Below are 22360 nucleotides of genomic sequence, written 5' to 3'. Positions count from 1 at the left end.
GAAGTAATCTTTCGAAAGCAGATTTTCTCTTATTAGTCACATATGAAATAATAAAATATCTAGCTGTTGCTTTCAATGCACCCCAAATAGTCTGAGTGGATACCTCAGATGTAACATTATCTATAAAAAATAGAGTTATGAATTTTTCAAAAAAGTTGAGTACAATTATTGTAGTGAAGCAACAAATTGTTAAATATCCAACTCCTGTTTCCCGGGCCATGTGGTATGAAATCTATGTCTACTATAACAGGAGCATGATCAGAATTTAGAATAGATTCAATTTCTGAACTCAAAATGTACTGTATGAGGTGTTGTGATACAAATAAATAGTCAATTTGTGATTGAGAGGAATGTGCAAGGGTGTAAAAGGTATATTCTTCTAAGGTAGGGTTACACATTCTCCAAACATCCGTCAACGCTGTTTTTTGGATAGTTGGAGTAAACGAGGATTATGGAATGAATTTAGATTTAGAATTACGGTCAAGAAAGGGATCCATAATGATGCATCACCCCCAATTATTAAATAGTTATCCATAAGAAACATTAATTTGGATAGAATTTAAGGCCAAAATGATTTATCTGATTGTGTGGGTGCATAGACATTAAAAATTGTTAGAGGTATTTTGTTAATAGATAGAGATATAATAAGCCATCTAATCTACCTATAATGTCTGATTCTTGAGAGATAACTTGAATGTCCAATGACAAGGTATGGCTGTTCCATTAATTTTCACTGTGCCTGGCGACGAAAAAAGACTTGTCCAACCCATTGTCTTTTAGGTTTAGCTGTTTCAGCATCAGATATATGAGTGAGTCTCTTGTAATAAAACAATCTCTTTTTAGTTTAGATACATTTGTTAATAATCTTTTATGTTTTATAGGAGAGCCCAAACCTTTAACATTCCAAGTAACGATTCTTAATGCCATCTAAGAAGTAACAAGTAACAAGAAATCTGTATTAAATGCTATGTAACAATGAGATTTCAACTATCATTTAAGTATAGATAAAGACAATTTTAATAGGAATGGCAATGATGAGATTTAATATAGAGAAAAAGTAAGAATGGAAGGAATATATCAGGAAGAGAGAATAGAAGAGAAGATAGAAGAAGAGAGATTGAGAAGGAAACGGAAAAACTAAAAGGAGAAAAATAGATAAACAAAAGGGTATAGCCAGCAATAGAAACATAACTCCAGGACAAACACAAAAATGAGGGTGGTAAAGCCACAAGAGGAAGATGACACAACTGTAATTCCATATTAGCCGATACAGCAGGGAAGACCAGACCGTACAAGACTTTATCACAAAGGCAGATGTGTAAATGGATAATATTTAAGGAGTAGAAAAATAAAAAAGAAAGACAATTAACAAACATTCAGGAAATAAATCATGTGTAATATTAATATACACAAGAGAGACAAACTATAGGAGTAGCGGAGATGCAATAATAATTAACATTCCAACATTATGCAGAACAAATATCCAATGGTTTGGTGAATCTTCATGGTCTCACCCCTGCAAGTATCAATGCATTTCTGCAAGTGAACCGAGTCCTAATATGTTAGTTTTATTATTATAAGTCACCTTAAATAAACAGGAGTGATAAAGACCATATCGAGCGTTGAGAGACTTAAGTGCCGGATGCATATCCAAGAATTTCTTCCACTTGTCCGCTATAAATTTGGCATAGTTTTGTGAGAAGAGGAGATTGGAACCAGACCAGGTGATGTGACCCTTGGCTTTGGCAGCTTTATTAACTTTGACAAGGTCTAAATATTCTAAAAAGTAAATTAATACTCCTCTAGGTTTCTTAGATGATAAAGCAAAATACAAGGGGTGGTCATTGGCTTTGGCAGCTTTAATAACTTTGACAAGGTCTAAATATTCAAAAAAGTAAATTGTTACTCCTCTAGGTTTCTTAGACGATGAAGAAAAATAAGAGAGGTGGCCAAACCTATGTACTCTTGGTATATTCAATAGGGATAATGAGGGCAGATCAAGAACTTTAGGCAAAAATGATTGAAAAAAAGGTGTGGGATCCAATCCTTCAACTCCTTTAACCAGGCCATAAATGCACAGATTATTTCTTCTACTGCCTTTCTTCATGTCTTCGGCATGCTTCTTTAAAGATGCAACTTCAGATTGCAGCACCTTAACAATCCTCGCAGAATCCTCGAGCACCTCCACTTTCCATTCTATCGGAGTGACTCTATCTTCCACATGTGACCATTTATCATTTAATGTTTGTAACTGTTTTTTAGTTTCCTCCATATAAGGCTTGAGCGCTCTAATTTCTTCAAGAAGTGGTTCCATGGAGATTGCAGTTGTTGTTTTAATAGGTGATGGAGGATCTTTCTTAGCTCTCGTATTAGTGGATGTAGAGGAGGTTATGGGAAGTTTAGAGGACAATTGATTAGTAGAGGATGACAATGCAGATGACAAATTACGAGAAGATGAGGCGGAGTCTTAACTAGTTTCCATATATTCTCTATATTTGATAGAACAGAGAACGAGTAAGACAGCAGAAGTCTGTTTCAATTTTTGTTAATCTTAGTTTTATTGTTGGATATCTGAAGAGTCCTGGATCTGCCCATGAGTATTACAATGAATATGTAAGATAATGAGTTCACTGAAAAAAAGTAAATCTTCAAAGGAATATTCCTCCCTAAAAAATCTTAAACTTGCAGGAAAATATAAATTAACTATCTTGAGTAATATTCAAAATATGTCTTGAGTCATTGAATTCATTTCAGGAAATTATAAAATCATTTTGAGGGAGTGGCAATGTTTACTAAGCAGAAAGGGGCATTTATGACAGGAATGAAGATGCAAAATGGTGGATGCAATTGGCTCGTCAGCGCCCACCCAAAACTTTGAAGTAAATGTGCCTCAGATAATAAGGGAATCCTCCCTGCAATGCACCTGTTGGGTCCACAAGAGTTCTCCTGACATTTCCCGTGTTATTGGTAGCAACATTCGCTTCTAATATGTGCTCCGGCATGTCCGTTCCCTGTGACAGCCGCAGAGCTCTTGAGAAGCCGGCCATCCTGCGCCAAGCCACATTCCCCCTTTGTATCCAGTTTACGTGTGTTTCTTGAGGAAGGATCCAATTTTCTGATCAGTTGGAACTGGTTGTAGTAGCTTTGTGTATTCTGAGTCACACAGAGCTGAGTGCAAACTACTGTTGCAAGGTGAGCAGCTGCAACACAAGTTAGGGGGAGGGGAGAGAACCCATTCCTACTTAGAAAGAGTTTATACAACACACATTGTTTTCATAATCCTATTATATGCAGTTAGCGGAACAGTAGTGACCTGGTTGCATTTCTGTGTCAGCGGCCCTTTAGATCTTGGAACTTCTTCCTACTGACAGCAAGCTGTTGGCTGTCTCTTTCACCTTATCTTTGCCCTGGTGCACTTCTTGTACTGCATAGATTTTCTAGACTGCAGTGATAAATTGCTGACTTTTATATCACAAGGTAAAGTACTAGCCCAAAAAACAATCTGACAGACGTCCCCGAGAAAGCAACATTCTGATAACACACTTAGAGTTGCCAGTGAGAAGTGTCATTCCTCATAAAATGATAAGAAAGGTTAAGAGATGAGTGTCTTTGATATGCATTTTTGAGAAATGTAAGGCCAAGCAAAGATCTTCGCATAACATTGATTGAGGATTTGAGAGAGGGTCTCTCTTGCAAGGGACAATGTCACAAGATGACAGGCAAAGCACATAGCAGAGGAGGCCCACACTTGCTTAGCAGATCTGACAGCTAATGCACCAACAATAAGGTTTTGGAACCCTGCAAGCTCTCTCGCCAGTACACTGAATGATAGCAAAACCATTGCATACGTAACACACTGGAGCATACAAAAGTGAAAAAAAGACATTGATCCATATGGCAATTAATATAGGCTACTCACACAGGGCTGTGATGCATAATGAAGGCTGACCTCTCATTTATAGCCAGTGACAGTCTGAGTGTAAAGCTGCAGAACTCTGATAAAAGCAATGACAGAGGTACATTCTTGGAGAGAAAAATATAATTTCTTCAGACTCCTCTTACAAAGCGCTGCAAGTGTACTGCCACATCTCCACAGTGAATTGGAGATTGCTTAAAATGCAACACTGTAGCGAGGAGGAAGAAACTGTACACTTCAAAGTGCCAGCATTTGTGTGGGACAAAGCTAAAATAAGTAATGTTTAAAAATACAAAATTAAAATAAATAATATATAAATAAAATTAAAATAAAAAACGCTTGTCCTCCTCCTGGGGAGGCAGCATAGAAACCCTTTATAAAATCATAAGTAGTTCTGTAATAGTTTGAATGATTGATGTAGGAATTAATTGCTGCTGTTATCTGATGATCATATGAGTATTTGACGAGAGCTGCACTTTACTGTTTGAATTAATGAAGGTGGTGGATCTGTGACTTGAACCCTATTAACATTAAGATGGTCATTACGAGTCTGACGGTCACATGACTGCCAGACTCGCGGTGGAGCCGCCATGGTCTGAGCACCAACACTGCCAGGCTGCCGCAAGCCGGCAGCCTGGCGGTCCCGGTGGTTTCTCATCCTCCAGGGCAGCACCGCTCGCAGCACCGCCCTGGAGATTAGCAGTCCCCATCCACCAGCCTTTCCATGGTGGTTCATACCGCCATGGAAAGGCTGGCGGAATGGGGGACTTGGGGGCCCCTGGGGACTTGGCATGGGCAGTGTAGGGGCCCCCATGCACAGCCCCATTGCACATTCCACTGCCCGAGTTATGGGCAGTGGAATTCGCGACGGGTGCTACTGCACCCACTGCACTGCCACATTGTCGTCTATGTTAAGGTCCTGTTCACCGCAGGGCTGGCAGGCGGAAACACTGTTTCTTCCCGCCAGCTCTCTGATGAAGTCCTATTAGGGCTGGAGGGGTTCAGGCCGCATAGGGGGTCTGTTGGCAGGAAGAGTTTGGTGGGCCACATCTGCCGCCTGCCAAACTCTTAATGACCTCCTAAGTATCCTTTGATGTTACTAGTGATATTGTTAGGAGTCCCCACCTTCATCCGCTTATTTATCTTTTTGGCCTTTCCATATACCAACCAGCACACTGCACATTTCTGAACGGCAGTTTCTGCACCTCAAACAAATACAAAGTTAAATAGTTAGCATGTGCACTGTGGATTGCATGACTTAGTTAAGTAGGGGTGCATGGCCTCCTGCACTGGGGCACTGAATGGGTTCAGGAGATGGTCCCATATTTCATAACCTTTGTATCTGTAGCTTATTAATTAAGTCATAGTTACTAGGGTAGCGTATGAGCTGTTGAAGGAGTAGATACATGACTGCCTTTTGCGCAGTGCAAGGGCAAAACCTTCACCACAAAGAGCGGGATCTTTATAGTGGACATGATATCATTCTATTTATAGACATGACAGGGGATGAATTTAAATTAACTTAATGTGAGCTCCACCAGCCCAATCTGGCTATCCTATTACCCAAACTAACATGGGATAATCTAACTCGATGCTGGTTTGTTTATATATGAGCATTTGTGTCACACCTGTGTACCTACCAGTGCTTAATTTGTGCCAGCGATTGTAAGTGGTAAGCACTGCTGCTCATTTTTGAGGGCCTGGACTACTTTATTCATTTTTATTATCAGACTTTGACCCAGGGAAAGAAAAAATAAAGGCAGAAACGGGGAAAGAAGGAAGAATAAAGATAGGAAAAAGTGACAAAAAGTACCTGCAAGAGGCAAAGAGACAGGATGTGAAGGGAGGTGGGAAAAGAGTCATGAGGGGAAATCAAGGGTAGGCAGCCAAATTATTCTGAAAGCCTGGTATTCTACACCAGCAACAGCAAACTCCTAATACATTTAGGGCCAGATGTAGCAAAGACTTTGCGACTCGCAAATGGCGAAAATCGCCATTTGCGAGTCGCAAATGCGTCTTTGCTATGTAGAAATGCATTTTGCGAGTCGGAACCGACTCGCAAAATGCATTTCCGAGTCGCAAATAGGAAGGGGTGTTCCCTTCCTATTTGCGAGGCGCAATGGTATGCAATTCCATTTGCGACCGCGAAAGCAGTCGCAAATGGACTCGCAGTTACCATCCACTTGAAGTGGATGGTAACCCAGTCGCAAAGGGGAAGGGGTCCCCATGGGACCCCTTCCCCTTTGTGACTGGACCAAAAAATTATTTTTCAGAGCAGGCAGTGGTCCAATGGACCACTACCTGCCCTAAAAAATACCGAAACAAAAGGTTTTGGTTTATTTTTCAAAGTGCAGCTCGTTTTCCTTTAAGGAAAACGGGTTGCACTTTGAAAAAAAAAAACTGCTTTATTTAAAAGCAGTCACGGACATGGAGGTCTGCTGTTCCCAGCAGGCCTCCATCCCCTAAGTGCCCTTAGTCGCTATGGGGTTGCAAATTGCGACCCACCTCATGAATATTAATGAGGTGGGTCTTTGCGACCCCATAGCGACTCGCAGAAGGTGTCTGAGACACCTTTCTGCATCCCAAATTGCGACTTGCAATTTGCGAGTCGCAGGGACTCGCAAATTGCAAGTCGCAATTTGGGACTTTCCTACATCTGGCCCTTAGGCCCCTGCACTAATGCTCTTTTTCACAAATTAAGCACTGGTACTATTGTCAACAGACTGTTTACTAGTTAAACAAGCAATGGGAATGCCAATTGGTCTCGGCAATGCAAGAGCTGTTGGTTTTGTCAATGGCAATGTCATTTAGCTATGTTATGGTAGGATCCTATGCCACATTTGCGACTATCACTCGGTAGAGAGGCCAAGGACTGGACGTGCATGTGGTTTGCAATCTTTTAGGCACACTAACAGACACAGTGAGAAACTTATATTGCCTCTCGGGCACTTCAGTTCAAAGTATGTACTGTACAAGAGTCATATGTTGCATGCAGAAAAAATTACAGAAAAACCGCATACTCTTAGGGAAAGCAAGATGAAGTGAAACATGTAGAATGTAAGCAGGGACTGCGTCACTGACATGGAATACCTCTAGAGCCAAGACATAAAAACGTAGCGTTTACTCAAGGAGTCATTACCAGTTCCCATCTTAGCTTCAGCTATTATAACACTCCCCATAACACAGTAATGACGCACTGCTTGTTATCGACCGCAACTCTTCAATCAATGGAAGGGAAAAACAACTCTCTGTTCTAGGCCTTGGGAAACAAAGCTGACTCCTCCAACTGCGCAAATCGAGAGGAATGGTCTGTGATGCCTGACCCTCCACCACCACCCCCACACACGCACTTGATGAGATCCTGGCAGTCATCAAGCTCACGCTGCTCCATACTCCTATGTGAAAATAAGTTATTGACCATTTAGTTTGCTTATTGTGAAACTGCACTTCAGTTTATAAATGAGCTCCTTATGTTACTGCGGTAACTGTACACCATCCCGAGGCATTCAATAACCCACAGCCCCACCCTCCCCACACACGTCTCAAGGGTTTTATATTTTAATCCTTGCTTTTTATTCACACACCTACAAAACAACCCAGCGACCAAACTAAAAACATTTTGAATGAACGAGGCCATGCCATGCTCACTTCGAAGATCTTGAAATGACATTGTGCTACAAAGAAGCTCGGCAACGGAGTCAGCAAGGGTCCGGTACTGTAATGAGCCCAGCCACTGGTACCACGGCGGTTAGCAAAGACCCCGCGGCCTCCCAAAGCCTACTTCTGTTATTCTATCAACCAATGCTGCAGCTACAGCAGCACTGAAAGGACACTGCAGTTGGAAAATTAAACTCGAAACGCTCAAAATGGGAGGAGCGCATGCATTTTGGTGTTTTGGATATAAAACGGATGGGGCGTGCTGAGAGGCACGTTCCAGCAACACAGAAAAATAATGTTTCCACTTCGGAGAGGTGTTGTCTGTGAAGCGCTGTGGGGTATCAAAGTTTGTTTTTGTGTTCTTGTGCGCATCTAATCTTTGTCGAATATGTCACTGACGAACCACGGGCCATACAATATTAAGAGTCCAGAGAACCATCCTATAAATGGCGTGCCTGATCAAGACATGGCACATCAGCATCAGGAAACTGGCCAAGCAAGCAGCTTCAAGATCTACAAGCAAGCGCGCCTGCACTCTCTGTGTAAATCAGTGTTAACCAATGAAACCACAGAACACTCTCTTCAAGGATGTGCCTGATCACCGCATGGCACATCGGCATTAGGACATTTGTTACCCAAGCACTTTCAAGATCGATGAGAGAGCGCGCCTGCATTCACCGTGTAAAGCAGTGTTAAGCAATGAAACAATTAAAAAAGTAGTCCTGAAATTAGTACCTATAAATGGCCGCTGTGTAGTTGGTTGGTGCTCTCGGGGAGTACTCAATGCATGGTATGCGTGCCATGGAGGAATGGAGATCAAGAATTGAAGAGTTACGATGGTGACAGCAAAGGGGAAACCTAGGCGCAGCCTGAATCCCATGTAGTAGAAACCGCATGTCTCGGTTCGAGACAGTCCGTTTAGAGCTGAGACCTAAAAATGAAAAAGTTAAAATGTATGGGAACTAGATGTCTTGAAAGATGGTTTAAAGGATAACGAACTACAACATACTGCCGGAACCATGTACATCATTCCAACCGTTCAATTAGTCTGGTTCACAGTTCACTACCTCTAAATTATATAAAATATTTAATTTATTTCTCAAAGGAGAAACATCGCACAATACCTGTGTGTGGTTCAGGGCGCAATACTTAACTCTCGTTCTCTTGCCAGAAATAGAATGTGAGGTGTGAGATTTCTCAGAAAGAAGCCTAAAGCACAGCCCGCTAATAACAGGGACAATCTATTCCGAAGCATGATTTAATTTCTCACATTATTGAGCGGCTCGGAGTAGGTGGTGACATCAAACCGCTGTAAGGAATACTTGTTAAGTATGTCCACCGAGGAAAGTATATTTGTCCTCCTGGAGTGGAGACATAGTCAACACAAGAAGAAATGTTTATCTACGTTTTGCATCGCCCAAGAGGCTGCATGTACAACAACGTTTTCATGTGAGTGCCTTGCTGGAGTCTGAAATGCAGAGCAACTGCAGGTCTTTGACAGAAAGTGAGAGAAGCAAAAGAGTGAGGGCAACTTCCTCAGGAAATTAGGGACGGGGAGGATATTCTTCTTCATGATTTGTTTTGTGACTGCTGATAATAGTGGTCACATTTTTCACATAACTTTGCTAAGAAGCTAAATATTGAGGCACTTAGTTCCCTGTGCCCAAGAGCAGGCGAAGGTCTCCAGTTATGACAACTGATGTCATATACAACTGGTGTTCTGGGACCACCGTGTAATTGGGTTCCCAGGTGGATTTCAAAGAACAACACTTTACTCAAAAATTAGAAATTTACTCAAGAACGTAGTGTAATTTTAGGCATCCGAATTCAATATTACACAGTATTAACCCTTAATAACCTTATGCCTAAGCAGTGTTTCACTTCTTAAAATGAAAATAACTTTAATACACATAGGGGGTTATTACAACTTTGGAGGAGGTGTTAATCTGTCCCAAAAGTGACGGTAAAGTGACGGATATACCACCAGCCGTATTACGAGTCCATTATATCCTATGGAACTCATAATACGGCTGGTGGTATATCCGTCACATTTGGGACGGATTAACACCTCCTCTAAAGTTGTAATAACCCCCATAATGAAATAATACTATAGACGGAATAATAACAAAGAAAAACATAGATTTCTAGCTCCTTCCTAGCCAGAGACCCGATTCCAATATTGTTATAACACTTATGCATTAATTGGTATAATATTTGTAAACAATAGACTATTGTTAATGGTAATCAATGGAGATGACTGTGATTAGCAACCCGACTTCATAAATATCGAACCCAGGCTCATGAATTAATGACCATTTACCAACATCACAAAACAAAATAAAATGATGGACGGAGTGTTGAAACTTTTCAAACACTCACCCCCAGTCACAGATCTGTGTTTAATCCATCGTTATTTTGCTCGCCACTTCACCCCAGTTTAGACCCAGCCATATGCATATCAGTCTTGACCCTGTTCCCCATAGGAACAGTCCAGCCCGAACTGCTAGGCCAGGTCCTCCCTGGACAGGAAACAAGCATCCTGGGACCGGTTTCAGGGTATCACCCTTCATCAGCCAGGCTAGCTTGAATCCAGTGGCGCAGCAAGGAAGGGACCCACGTCTGGGCATACCCCTGCCACTTAAGGAGCACAAAGCAAAATCACAAAACAAAATAAAATCATGGACGGAGTGTTGAAACTTTTCAAACACTCACCCCCAGTCACAGATCTGGGTTTAATGCATTGTTATTTTGCTCGCCACGTCACCCCAGAAAACACTGGATTCAAACTAGCCTAGCTGATGAAGGGTGATACCCTGAAACCGGTCCTAGGATGCTTGTTTCCGGTCCAGGGAGGACCTGGCTTGGCAGTTCGGGCTGGACTGTTCCCATGAGGAACAGGGTCAAGACTGATTTGCATATGGCTGGGTCCAACCTGGGGTGGCGTAGCAAGCAAAAAAACGATGGATTAAACCCAGATCGTTGTGACTTTGGATGAAAGTTTGATTTGCTCTGCATTCCGTCCATCATTTGTTCTTTTTGCATTTAATGATCATTTACTACAATTGGAACAAGGGCACATGTGTGCTAGTGAGTTCAAGTCTTTAGAGTCAGCCCAAGTCCTTCTCAAAGAATGCAGAACTCAAACAACAGATGGTTGAACAATCATGTGATAAGTGCACTTCAAATGATAATAGTTCACCTTGCTGCGCATGAAGGAAAACATATCTTCTCTGCACAACATAGATTAGAGTTTTAGGTGCTGATACATTCATTTTTGTCGATTTTAGTGTACCTGCCACAAAGTTTCTCATGACCAAATTGATGATTACAAACCTGGCCAATAAAGTCTGTAGCACTCACCAAAGCCTGGCTAACTACAAAGAGTACTTTAGAGGTGTTGGGAGATTTGCAGTGTCTGGGTACAAACTACTGGACTTAACTACCCTATGAGTCAGTCACTGGAGGGCTAAAGATGGTTCTTGCATCTATATACCTGAATAACTGATTAGATGAAAAATATTTAAAAAGCCTTATGTATTGAAAACTGTCAGTAGCATCTGAAAATTTACAGTGCAGAGGTGGCAAGGGGACAGGGTTTAGCAACTTCTTCTGTGACGATAAAGATGGAGACAAGATGGGGGACAACAATTAGGGAGTTCAAATGTGAATATTTTTGCAGAAATACTTAATGGATTTAGATGCAGTTAATGATAACAGACTCTGGGTGGACTCCTCCATCTACCTCTCCAGTTCACAGTTAGAGCCAAGGCATCCTGTAAGGCTCCTGGAGGCAATTGGAAGGCCCTCAAAGGCTTTCTGTGAGTGCAGATGGCTTTAGGGACAAAGAAGGCTCACCAACAGGCACAATAGGTGGAACTCTTCCCATGAGCCTTAGGTGGTGCAGATAATGTAACAGATAAAGGGTTTGATATCCTCCCTAGGCAGCAGCTGAGTAACCTCATGTGCTGAAGTGGAGCAGACCTCACATCAATCACTATAAGTTATCACAGGCAAATGGGCTTCTGTACTATTTTGGTAGGTGGAAGCTCCTCTGTGGGGCACAGTCCTACATCTTCCTCCACAGTAGGGGGGGCTTTCTTTTCAGAGGCAATCCAGCAGCACTTCACTAATGACGCAGATCAGACTTCCTGAGTCTTATTAAAAGGTAGCAGTCAGACAAGATGCTACTTTTGATTAACAGTCCCTCTCCATTGTACTGGTGTGCAGACACTTCTCTAGCCAACAAGAGCAGAGTTTCTTGCACCAGTTACTGGATCAGTAGAGCTGAACAATAAGCTCTCTTGCAAAGTTCAAATTCTGAGGAGCTCCTCCAATCACACAATGTATGTAAACTGTATGATCAGAGCATGCAGGGGCCATGGAAAAGAGGAGCTTTTCCTAGGCTGATTATTATCAGCCCAGGTAGACTGTGTATTGGCTGCCAGACAGCGGGGCACATCTTATATGGAATGTATCTGAGGAAAGATGACTGTGTGAAGCTAAAATTACTCTGGCAGAAACTGTGAAGCTACTTCAAAGACTACGATGTGATAGCCCCACCCTGCGAAGCATTATAATACCCTCTAGGGACAGGAGGGCTAGAAATGCAAATGAGCATGCTTTTACATCAACAAAGACCTGGACAGCCCCATACAAAGTCTTCCACCACTTTAGACTGTCTCTACTCCTCTCTCTCTGTCCCTGTCTCTGTCTCTGTCTCTCTCTCTCACACACTCACACACACACACACGCACTTGCACCATGCACTCTACAGGCCTTATTCACAAAGATAAACATACACTTTTGCATAAGTTTAAGTTTTTTGCAATTTTACAAAAAAAATGTATGAGTAATATCTTTGCGACTGCCTATCATTTTACATGCAGAGTCTCCACCATGAGTGCAGACACTGCATTTGTAAAAATACTACTCGTAAAATGTGAAATGCAAAAAGTCATAAACTTGTATGAAAGTGTCAGTTTACCTTTGTGAATCAGGCTCTACATCAGCACATTAGCAAATGTAAACCTAGATCTAACACTAATCCACATCATAAACAGATGTGCACATACACCCTTCAAACATATCCCCCACTGATGAAAGCAAAATACCCACTTGAGAGAACCAGGCTGACCTTTCACACGGGCAGCACAGTAGGCATCTCTCGTAAAGGAAATTGCTGGAAAAAGCCTCTCCTTTCAATATTGATCGTGTTATCATCACTGCCAGTATCACAAAGACTGGGTAAAGAGTTCAGTATCCACTCATTGATAGAGAGATGCACTTCAGCAGGATAATACAAAACTGATTTGCCCTTATTGTACTAGTCAAACATTTCTGTGATATTGCACAGATATTGTTGAATGTGGCCCTCTCTGCAGGGTCATCCTCAAACTTTTTTGCCTTTATCCTCCACTTTTTCCTGAATTTGTTTTTGCTGACCTTAGGACTCTGTGCACTTTACCACTGCTAACCAGTGGTAAAGTGCTTGTGCTCTCTCCTTAACACATGGTAATATTGTCTTATCCCCAATTGTTCCCATGGCCTGTAAATTGAATGTTACTAGTGGGACTGCAGCACTGATTGTGCCATCCACTTTGTGGAGTTTAACTGCCATGTCGACCTTGCAAACTGAACATTTTACCAGGCCCAAATCTTCTCTTTTTATAAACATGTCATTCCTACAGTAGGTATTGGACAGCCCAAGGGGCATGGTGAAGTGTATTTAAAAGGTAGGACATGTACTAAAAGTTTTACATCTTCTGGTAGTGAAAAATTCTTAAACTGTTTTTTTGCTACAACAAGGCCTGCCTCTGCCTAACATTGGAGTTACCTTATTACATTTAATAAGCTGTAATGTCCAAATTGGAGTAGATACCCAGTATATTTTCGGTGTCTTTGGAATTGTAATGAAAAGTCCTAAATTATGGTTGAAGCTGTAATTTTTATTACAATTTTGAGAACACTACTTTTAGAAAGTTGGCAGGTTCCTGCCTTCGCCATTTAGTGCCTGTAGCCTGTAACTGGGTCACATGACTGGGTGTAGTTGAAATTTGAGCTTTGTATATTCCTCCTAGACAACCACACACAATAAGGAGATTAGGTGTGTTCGGATGGGCCATCACTGGCAGGATAGGAGGGAACAGCTGGACACAGCCTGACTTACACTTGAATAGGCTGTGTACTGCCTCCACACAAAAGGCTGCATACCCAATGTAGTTAGTCTGGAATCAAGACAGGAGAGGCAAAATGCCAGGGGACTTCAAAGGGTATAAATGCAGCGCGTCAGACACCACCACTTCAGTACACTTCTGGACCTGTGGATACTTTCCCAGGAAGAAGTACTGCTGAGCTGCTGAAGGACTGCAACTCTGCCAGACTACTGCCCCACTGGACTACTGCCTTGCTATGCTGACCCGCTTCCTGCTGCCCTCTTGCCTGGGTAAGAAGGTCTGGACCGGCATCTGACTTGAGCCTTAGGGACAGACAGCTCCAACAACCTTGCTCCTGCACCTGGACTCAGCCCTCTGTGAGTCTACCCTGCTAAGTGATGCCATCCCAGCTTTGGACCCGTGGAATTGGGACTAAGGTGCTCTGCCAGCCTTTGTGGATGCGTCAGAACTGACGCATCTCCTCTGCAGCACAGCCCCGAGCAGATCCGATGCATCGCTACTGCTGGGTGGATCAGAACCGCCGCAAAGACCCGCTGAGTTAAGCCTGACTACTGTGTGCCAAGCTACCCAAGGAATAAGCACAGGTTAATTTAGGGTTTACTTGTGACTTCACCCCAACAATAACTGTGGTTGCTATTTGAGAAGGGGTTCACCCCCTCAACCAGTAACCCAATTTCTTACAGATATTATGAAATATTCCACCTTTAAACATGTTTTAAAGCAGTTGACATCCCTGGATTTCCAGGTTTTTCCCTGGCCCACACAGTCACAAACACAACCAAAGATTACCAAATGTGAGAGCTCTGGTGTTCTCCCTAACTAGGACTGTAATGGGCACCTTTACTAAAATATAACTCATTGCGGTGCAGCAACCTGAGATGCTGCACTGCATTGTGCAAGGAGGAGAGAGCATTGCAAATCCACCTATTGTAAGATATGGTGCTGATGCTCTCTGCCACATCACTGGTGTAACAACAGGCTATCTAGTGGCACATACATTTTATTTTGTGAAGTCTTTGTGCTGGTTTGCATAATTTTTTAAGACTTTGCACTGGAGAAAAGTCTTCAAAAATGTGCTCAAAGTACATAGGCGGTCATTCTGACCCTGGCGGTCAAAGACCGCCAGGGCAGAGGACCGCGGGAGCACCGCCGACAGGCCGGCGGTGCTCCAATGGGGATTCCGACCGCGGCGGTAAAGCCGCGGTCGGACCGGCACCACTGGCGGGCTCCCGCCAGTGTACCGCCGCCCCATTGAATCCTCCACGGCGGCGCAGCTTGCTGCACCGCCGCGGGGATTCCGACCCCCCCTACCGCCATCCAGATCCCGGCGGTCCGACCGCCGGGATCCGGATGGCGGTAGGGGGGGTCGCGGGGACCCTGGGGGCCCCTGCAGTGCCCATGCCACTGGCATGGGCATTGCAGGGGCCCCCGTAAGAGGGCCCCTACATGTATTTCACTGTCTGCTGCGCAGACAGTGAAATACGCGACGGGTGCAACTGCACCCGTCGCACAGCTTCCACTCCGCCGGCTCGATTCCGAGCCGGCTTCATCGTGGAAGCCTCTTTCCCGCTGGGCTGGCGGGCGGTCTGAAGGCGACCGCCCGCCAGCCCAGCGGGAAAGTCAGAATTACCGCCGCGGTCTTTCGACCGCGGAACGGTAACCTGACGGCGGGACTTTGGCGGGCGGCCTCCGCCGCCCGCCAAGGTCAGAATGAGGGCCATAGTCTGCAATAGAAAGTTCACGTATCTCCCCTTGACTGTTCAGGTAGATATGGCTGAGCACGTAAGGCTTAGTTCAATGAAGGAGATTTAAAGAGTCACGGTTATGGTAGAACACAGTTGCCACAATAGCAATAATGATGTGCATGTTCAGCCAGAGTTGTGAGAGCACAGTACTTTCACATCAAAACACATTTACAGCTGAGAGAATCAAATAGTTAAACTGATAAACTATAAAAAACAATATAATGTAAATATAACACAATACCATGATACAGGCAGTGAACATTGTGTACAGTTAGCATACACTAGATGAACGATCTACACAGATCATACAGTAGCAATGAAGTTACTAGCATCATACAAAGGTTCAAGGAATGTTCTCAAACCTCCACTGTCCATGATTGCTACCACAAATTCAGTAGCATAAAATGGATAATTGCAATCCTTCTGCAATTTTCAATGCTATGGATTATTGACATCAAGTTCAGAGAAGTGCATTAATTGATTCAGGAAGATAAGGCTATCTTCTTGCTTAGGGTTAGGTGATGTCAGTTAGTTGAAATGGGTATGTGTTGCAACCAAGGCACCCAATAATCTCTTGTTCAGCAGATCTCTACTGAGAAAGTAACCAGTTTCGATGGTAAAAGCAAGGCAGACTGCAGTCTGGCTCTCAGTAACAGGTTCAAGGCCGCAGGGCTTGCTCAGGATTACCCTATTTTCTCTCAATCCAGTGTGTAGGCTGGACTACTGATAAAGAAACAAGATTAACAAAAAAAGAAAATTACGAGGAATGGAGTGTACCCACCAGGAGGAGTAAACACAGCATGCCTGTCCTTGATGCAATTTCTTGAGGAAGCCCTCCACCGGTCGCTGGTGAATGTGACTTTACAGTTATATGACTGCATCTCATGACAGACACCTTGAGCAGGATAAATGATTTCATACAAGCAAGGTCATCAGGAGCAACATCAGAGCTGCACAGCAGAACATCAAGTTCCAAGCTCGTTCCTAACCAGGAGAAAACATGCAGCACTGAGCTCCACATTATAGAATCATCAACAGTCGCAGAGCCCCCATAGGTCTGTCTGCAAAAGGTGTTTATAAACTGGAAGGGAGCTACAATTTGCAGGTCCCACAATATGGCATGAGCCAATTTGCAAATGTAGTGAGTGGATCCCACAAATATTTAAAATCCAGCCAACTACGCTGGCGAAGAAGACATTCTGAGAAGGGCACCCGTTTCATTCTTCCGAGAATACACTTTTGTGACTACTACATAGATACAGGGAAACCATTCCCTCCAGGTGTCCCTTAAACACAAAGAAACAGCAGACGAAGTGCGGGATGAGCCGTTCTTGTTGTCCACTATAGGCTTCCATCTTGTACATGCTATGCTTGCAAACATACGAATGTTTACAGTCAGAGAAAGATAACTCTAGTGACAGGTGCACAAGACTTATTACGAATTATCTCTTATGTGCACACATTTTGATGTTTGCAATTGTTATTATAAGGCAGATGCACATAATACTCATGAATATTTCAAACACACAATAAAAAGAGAAACATGAAGGATCCCCCACCTGACCCGGATCACTGAGCTTTATTTCACACATGGAAGACGTTTCAATATTTTCCTCAAATGTCAAAATGTTATATATTGCCCAGTAGATGTATTTGACATCTAAATTTGAAGTACAGAAATATAATCCGCTTTATATTTAGGGCATTACTTGCCAATAATTTCCTATTGACAAAAGTATCCAGAATTAGTGTATTGGAAGGTAGCTTGTTGAGAAATAGTGCATGGGGGTATACCCACCCTTCTTTTTTCTTTTTACATTGTGTGTGGTGGTGTAGCTTCAGGGGGTGTTTGGAGTGTTACACCCCCCCTAATAAATGTATTTTGTGACAAATAGTTGGGTACAGGTGCTTTCAGTTGAGTATGGTGAGGTGTCTCAGATTTCACCAATACTTTTTACACACACAGACAACAATGCACACACACAGGCTTCATATCTCTGTTTGGAAAGACTTAAAAAATGTTGGTTGTTTCACAAAATAACGTGTTTTCTCCCACATAGAACTCCTACCAATCCGCATTCCTCTCCCTTTCTACTGCCCCTTAAGCACCTCTTGTGCACCACGCTTGTAGTGGAATGTATTTTAACATTATGTGCCAGCGTGATTGTTGGAGAATCTCTCAGTGGGGAAAAATAAAATGATAATAATGTAACAAGGAGGGCTGGAGGCAGAGTGGTGAGAGCCCATAAGTGTGCATGACCCTTTGGCTGGCCGTGTTGCATTTCTCCACCCGGCTGTATTAAAAAGCCTGGAGGAGAAAGTGCATTGGGCCCTAATCCCTGTCTGAGCGCTGAAGCAGGGCTCTCACACCAATCATGATGCTGCTGTCATGCTGTTGACAACAGCGTCGTGATTGGAGGGGAGTCTGGAAGCCTTGTGCTTCCGGGAGTTCGAGGAGGACGAAGGACGAGACTGAACCGTCTCTCCCAACATTTCGGTAAGTGTTTTTTTTTAAATATACCCCACCCCGCCACACCCGTTGACAAGTGGCCACCACTGGAATCTGGAGCTCACCCACCCAATCGTACTTTCCCAAGCCACACCCCTGATTGTGTGTTTGGAATGTTTGTGCATGTTCCTGTATAACTGGATGTAAGAATAGCAAAGTAGTAGTTTGTGGGGAGCGTGGATCTGTGTGTTTGTAGTGGTATGGACTCTTCAAGCTGCTTCTCATTTGGCTATTTTTAAATAAGCAGTTTTGAGTTAGCTGCTATTAGTATAAACCAAAGGTTTCTGTTAATCAATGTGTAATTTAAGCGTTACAACTTTATTGTGCTTTGGTTCATTCTTACTTTTCTTTTTTTTACCTTTCAGACATTGCCATGGGATCTCTGGACGGTAAGACGACAAATTAATCTTAATAATAAGCTAGTAACGCTCTGGAGATTGGGCTCTGTCATTATCACGCTGCATTTTGTTTAATAACCACACACAAATATACATTTACTGTTCCACAATTATTGAACCTTGATTACGTATGTGGGTATGCTCTCGGTAACTGTTTTAATATTATCTGATTTATGTGGGATCCTTTCTCTTATCATGGCTAACTAACTATAGTTGGCTTCACAGACGTTAAACTTCGTGTTTTTACAAATTATTAACTGGAATGAGCAGATAAATTTTTCTTGAGTGAGGGCTGACCCAGTAGCCTAGAGATTAGCACAAATGATGCCCATCCTAGCAGATGGGTATTGGTTCAGTCACTGAAGTGATCCTGTGTATGAGACAAGAGTGAGTGCATCTCCTTTGGAGGCATCCACCAAAACCCTAGAGCATTAGTTGTAGCTAGGAGAGGGTGTAAGGGAAGAAACTGTTTATAATGGTAGACATATAAGGGGTCATTATGAGTTTGGCAGACGAAAACTCTGTCTGCCAAACTCCAGCTAGAGTGGCCGCCGCCCTCGCAGCGACCTCCCCACCGGAGTGATTAAGATTTTCCCGCTAGGTTGGCAGGTGGAAACCTAAGTTTCTGTCTGCTGGCCTAGCGGGAAACAGACAAAGGCATTGTCACCCGCTCATAATCGAGCCGGCGGCTATGCGGTAGCAGCCATGCTATGCTGTAGCAGGGTGCACCCTTGCAATGTACACTGTCTGCAGAGCAGACAGTGAACATTGTGATGATGCCGGGCATGGGACCCCTGCACTGTCCATTCCAAGTGCATGGGTAGTGCAGGGCCCCCCCTGTGGTCCCCAGCACCTGTTCTCCACCAGCCTTTTCATGCCAGTGTGATCGCTATGAAAAGGCTGGTGGAGAAGGAGGTCGTATTCTCCAGGGTAGAGCTGCTCTGGCGGATTACGATCTCCGCCACCTCCAGAACCCCGGGATCCAAGATTCTAGCGATGCTGGTGGTTGGAATGTGGCAGTCAGACTGCCGCATTGGTGGTAGCCCAGACAGCTACCACAAGTGTGACGGTCTATAGACCTCCTCACTCGTAATGAGCCCCATAATGTGGTGTTCAGTGGAAAAAATTGCATGATAATTGAGTCAAATGCCTGTCCCTCTTGGTATTCATTATTTATTTCAGGTACTTGATCTAGTGTGGATTTTGCTCCAAAGAGCAGCAGTCCACATTAAAGAGAATACTGTTTTCATGATAGAAGAAACACTTAGGACATAATGAGATCTACATAAAACAGTATGATTTGTTGATTTCAATTCCATGGATTGTTTTTGACATTATATAAATGTTTTGACTAAGAGCCTTTCATGCATTTACAAAAAAAACAAAAACTCATGGAAAACAACACACAACCTTAACCAAACAGTTTAAAGGGCAACTACACCCAAGTATTTGTTGTGACGGCAGGCCAATAAATAAAATACAGAATACATAGGAAAAAATAAGGGAAAAAAGCTATTGCAAGAGAGAAACTAATAATCGATAAGCTACAAATACACTGTTACACCCACTACTTCCTACTCAGTGCAAATACTGTATTAATATATTGGGCTCATTCAGTTTATTACCTCGCTTCAATTAATTATTTTAGTTAATACTATTGCCTCCTGAATATTAACTTGTACATGCTGATCTCCTACTTGTATATCTGTTATTAGTATTTCTGACAGTAAGTTCTCTGAGCCTTGTTTTTTCTATCCGATCTGCTTTTAGACATCTGGGCCTTCTTTGCTCAATTGAATCCGTTCACGTACCCAATGAATGCTTCGTTCTCTCTCCTATGGCATCTTCCTGTGGTTGAAAAATCCATGTCCAATGCTATTATACCATCTGATCCCTTTCTAAAGGCATTCAACGGCTCTTCGGATGTTCACTTAGCTCCCTTGGCAACCAGTGATTTTTTCAGAGTCCTTCATATGTTAGGAAAGGGATAACACTTTGTGGGTCATTATGAACCCCGGCGGCTCAGCCCGCCATGCCGGCGGCAGGTGAAAAGCCCACCACCGGCATGGTGGGCTGAACCGCCATATAATGAACATCTTGAGGGCCACCATAGGCGGCCCTCCTCCACCGCCAGGCTACCTCCGACAGGCAGCCTGATGGTGGAAGGAATCAGTATCTGACAGGGCAGCGCTGCAGCCCTTCGGATAATGATCCTTACTGCACCCAGCCTTTCCCTGGTGGGTTCCCCTGCCAGAGAAAAGCTGGCAAAAGGGGTGCTCTGCGGCCGCCGGGGGGCCCCAGCACTGCCCATGTACTTGGCATGGGCAGTGCAGGGGCCCCTGTGCAGTGCCCTATCGCGCAGGTCACTGCCCAATTTACAGGTAGTGATCTACGCGATGGGTGCAGCTGCACCAGCCGCACAGAGGCATTGATGGCGGCTCCATGTGGAGCCGCCGGCAATGTCCCGGCCAGGCATTCTGCTGGGCCGGCGCCGGCCCAGCAAAATGTTTATTATGCGGCCGGCGGGATCCCGGGGGGGCTGGCAGTCAGTAGAATGACCGCCAGCCTGAACACGGCAGTGAAAACTGCCATGTTCATAATAAGGGCTTTTGTCTTCACTTTGCAGAGCAATAGCATATCAAAAGCTTTCAATTTGCTTACATTTGCAGCTAAATTTAACTCTTACTGATTATTTCAACCTTAACCAATTTATTGTGGGAGGAATGGTTTCAAACTCATTAAGAGCCTCTATTCGCGTGAGCAACTAAAAGTTATGGTTGTACGGTCTTGCTCCTGTGTCCACGTGCTGCTTGGCAGTATGTGGAAAAAATATCCTACTGGTAGCAGCTTTTCTTTGAGATCATATTTAGTGCTCCCTTCACAGATATTTTAGGAACACAAGCTTGCTCAACATTGTGCAGTGAAATGGTGTCTCCACCCTTCAGGCTTCCCACATTCATGTCACGTCCTATGAATATCCACTTCATTTGCCTTTCTTGTAGTTTTGCCCTCTATAGTCGAAGAATCAACAGTCCGTTCAAATTCTTAAACCTTCCAGGGAATCCATGTTAGGACCCAGGGATTTTCCTTTGGCTGAGTGGACTATTGATTTTTTTATGTTCCTGTGAATATTGATGGGCCACTCACTTAGGCACCCATTACATCTTTCAACCCTAGCCTGTGCATCTTGCCAATCTTTTGGCAGGATAACCTCCCTGCCCTGTAGGGGAGGATTACAACTAAGCAGCCAGGGGAAGTGTCCTTCATAGAGAAACATTAAAACTGTTGACTGTATTGACAACCTATAAAAGCCAGTACCCTCACTAATACAACTCTAATTTTGTTCTTCATTGCGAACATCATAGACTTACATGGCTGTATTAAAGTCCTTAAAGTCACAATGGAGCAGTAGACCATATTGCTTCCAGCATTGTGCTTTTGCTCCAATCATTTGTTGTCAAAATAATGATACACCATTGTTACTACTAGAATGAAGTTTGCCTTTCGACAACATGCTTGGGGAACAGAGGCACGACTAACTCAGGGTATTCCTTATATAAATTAATATATGGATTTCACACCAAGCCTCATTTTAGAGACCGTTAGCTGATGTATATTGTTCCTGATAAACTTTGCTAACTTTTGCATTTCTAATACCTGGCTCGAGTTGTTGATGCTTTCGGGCAGCTTTTAACCCAATTTTTTCCTTGACGATACATGTCAGCTCACCATATGGAAACGAATGAAGCTTGTAGTTTCCTTTCGGAATAGTTGTATAGCATGCCACGACCTGAACATTTCTTTCCACTTTTTGTGTGCTGGGACAGTTCCGTACTTCAATTCTTGAAGGTTCTGCTGTGTCTGAGGTAAGGGCGACCCTTTCTTGTAGTCACGGTGCTGCGGACAGTGAAACGCCAAAGCAGACTGTGCCTTCCAGACGGAGTCCCAATGAGGAAAAAAAC

At 43.4% G+C, this 22360-nt stretch overlaps 1 protein-coding gene across 12 annotated transcripts in view; it reads left to right on the top strand.

Annotated features, from left to right (window-relative positions):
* The window catches only part of AMPH (amphiphysin), a 927201-nt gene that overhangs the window by 704745 nt on the left and 200096 nt on the right, over positions 1-22360 (top strand). For all 12 annotated transcript variants that reach the window (XM_069215773.1, XM_069215772.1, XM_069215765.1 and 9 more), the window contains exon 13: positions 18366-18389. In XM_069215773.1, the coding sequence (XP_069071874.1) occupies positions 18366-18389 (24 nt within the window). The remainder of the gene's footprint in view (positions 1-18365; positions 18390-22360) is intronic.

The sequence above is a fragment of the Pleurodeles waltl genome, chromosome 2_1 (assembly GCF_031143425.1).
Source record: "Pleurodeles waltl isolate 20211129_DDA chromosome 2_1, aPleWal1.hap1.20221129, whole genome shotgun sequence".
Classification (NCBI taxonomy): domain Eukaryota; kingdom Metazoa; phylum Chordata; class Amphibia; order Caudata; family Salamandridae; genus Pleurodeles; species Pleurodeles waltl.
Note: the sequence above shows the minus strand (reverse complement) of the source record. Positions and strands in the feature narration are given on the sequence as shown.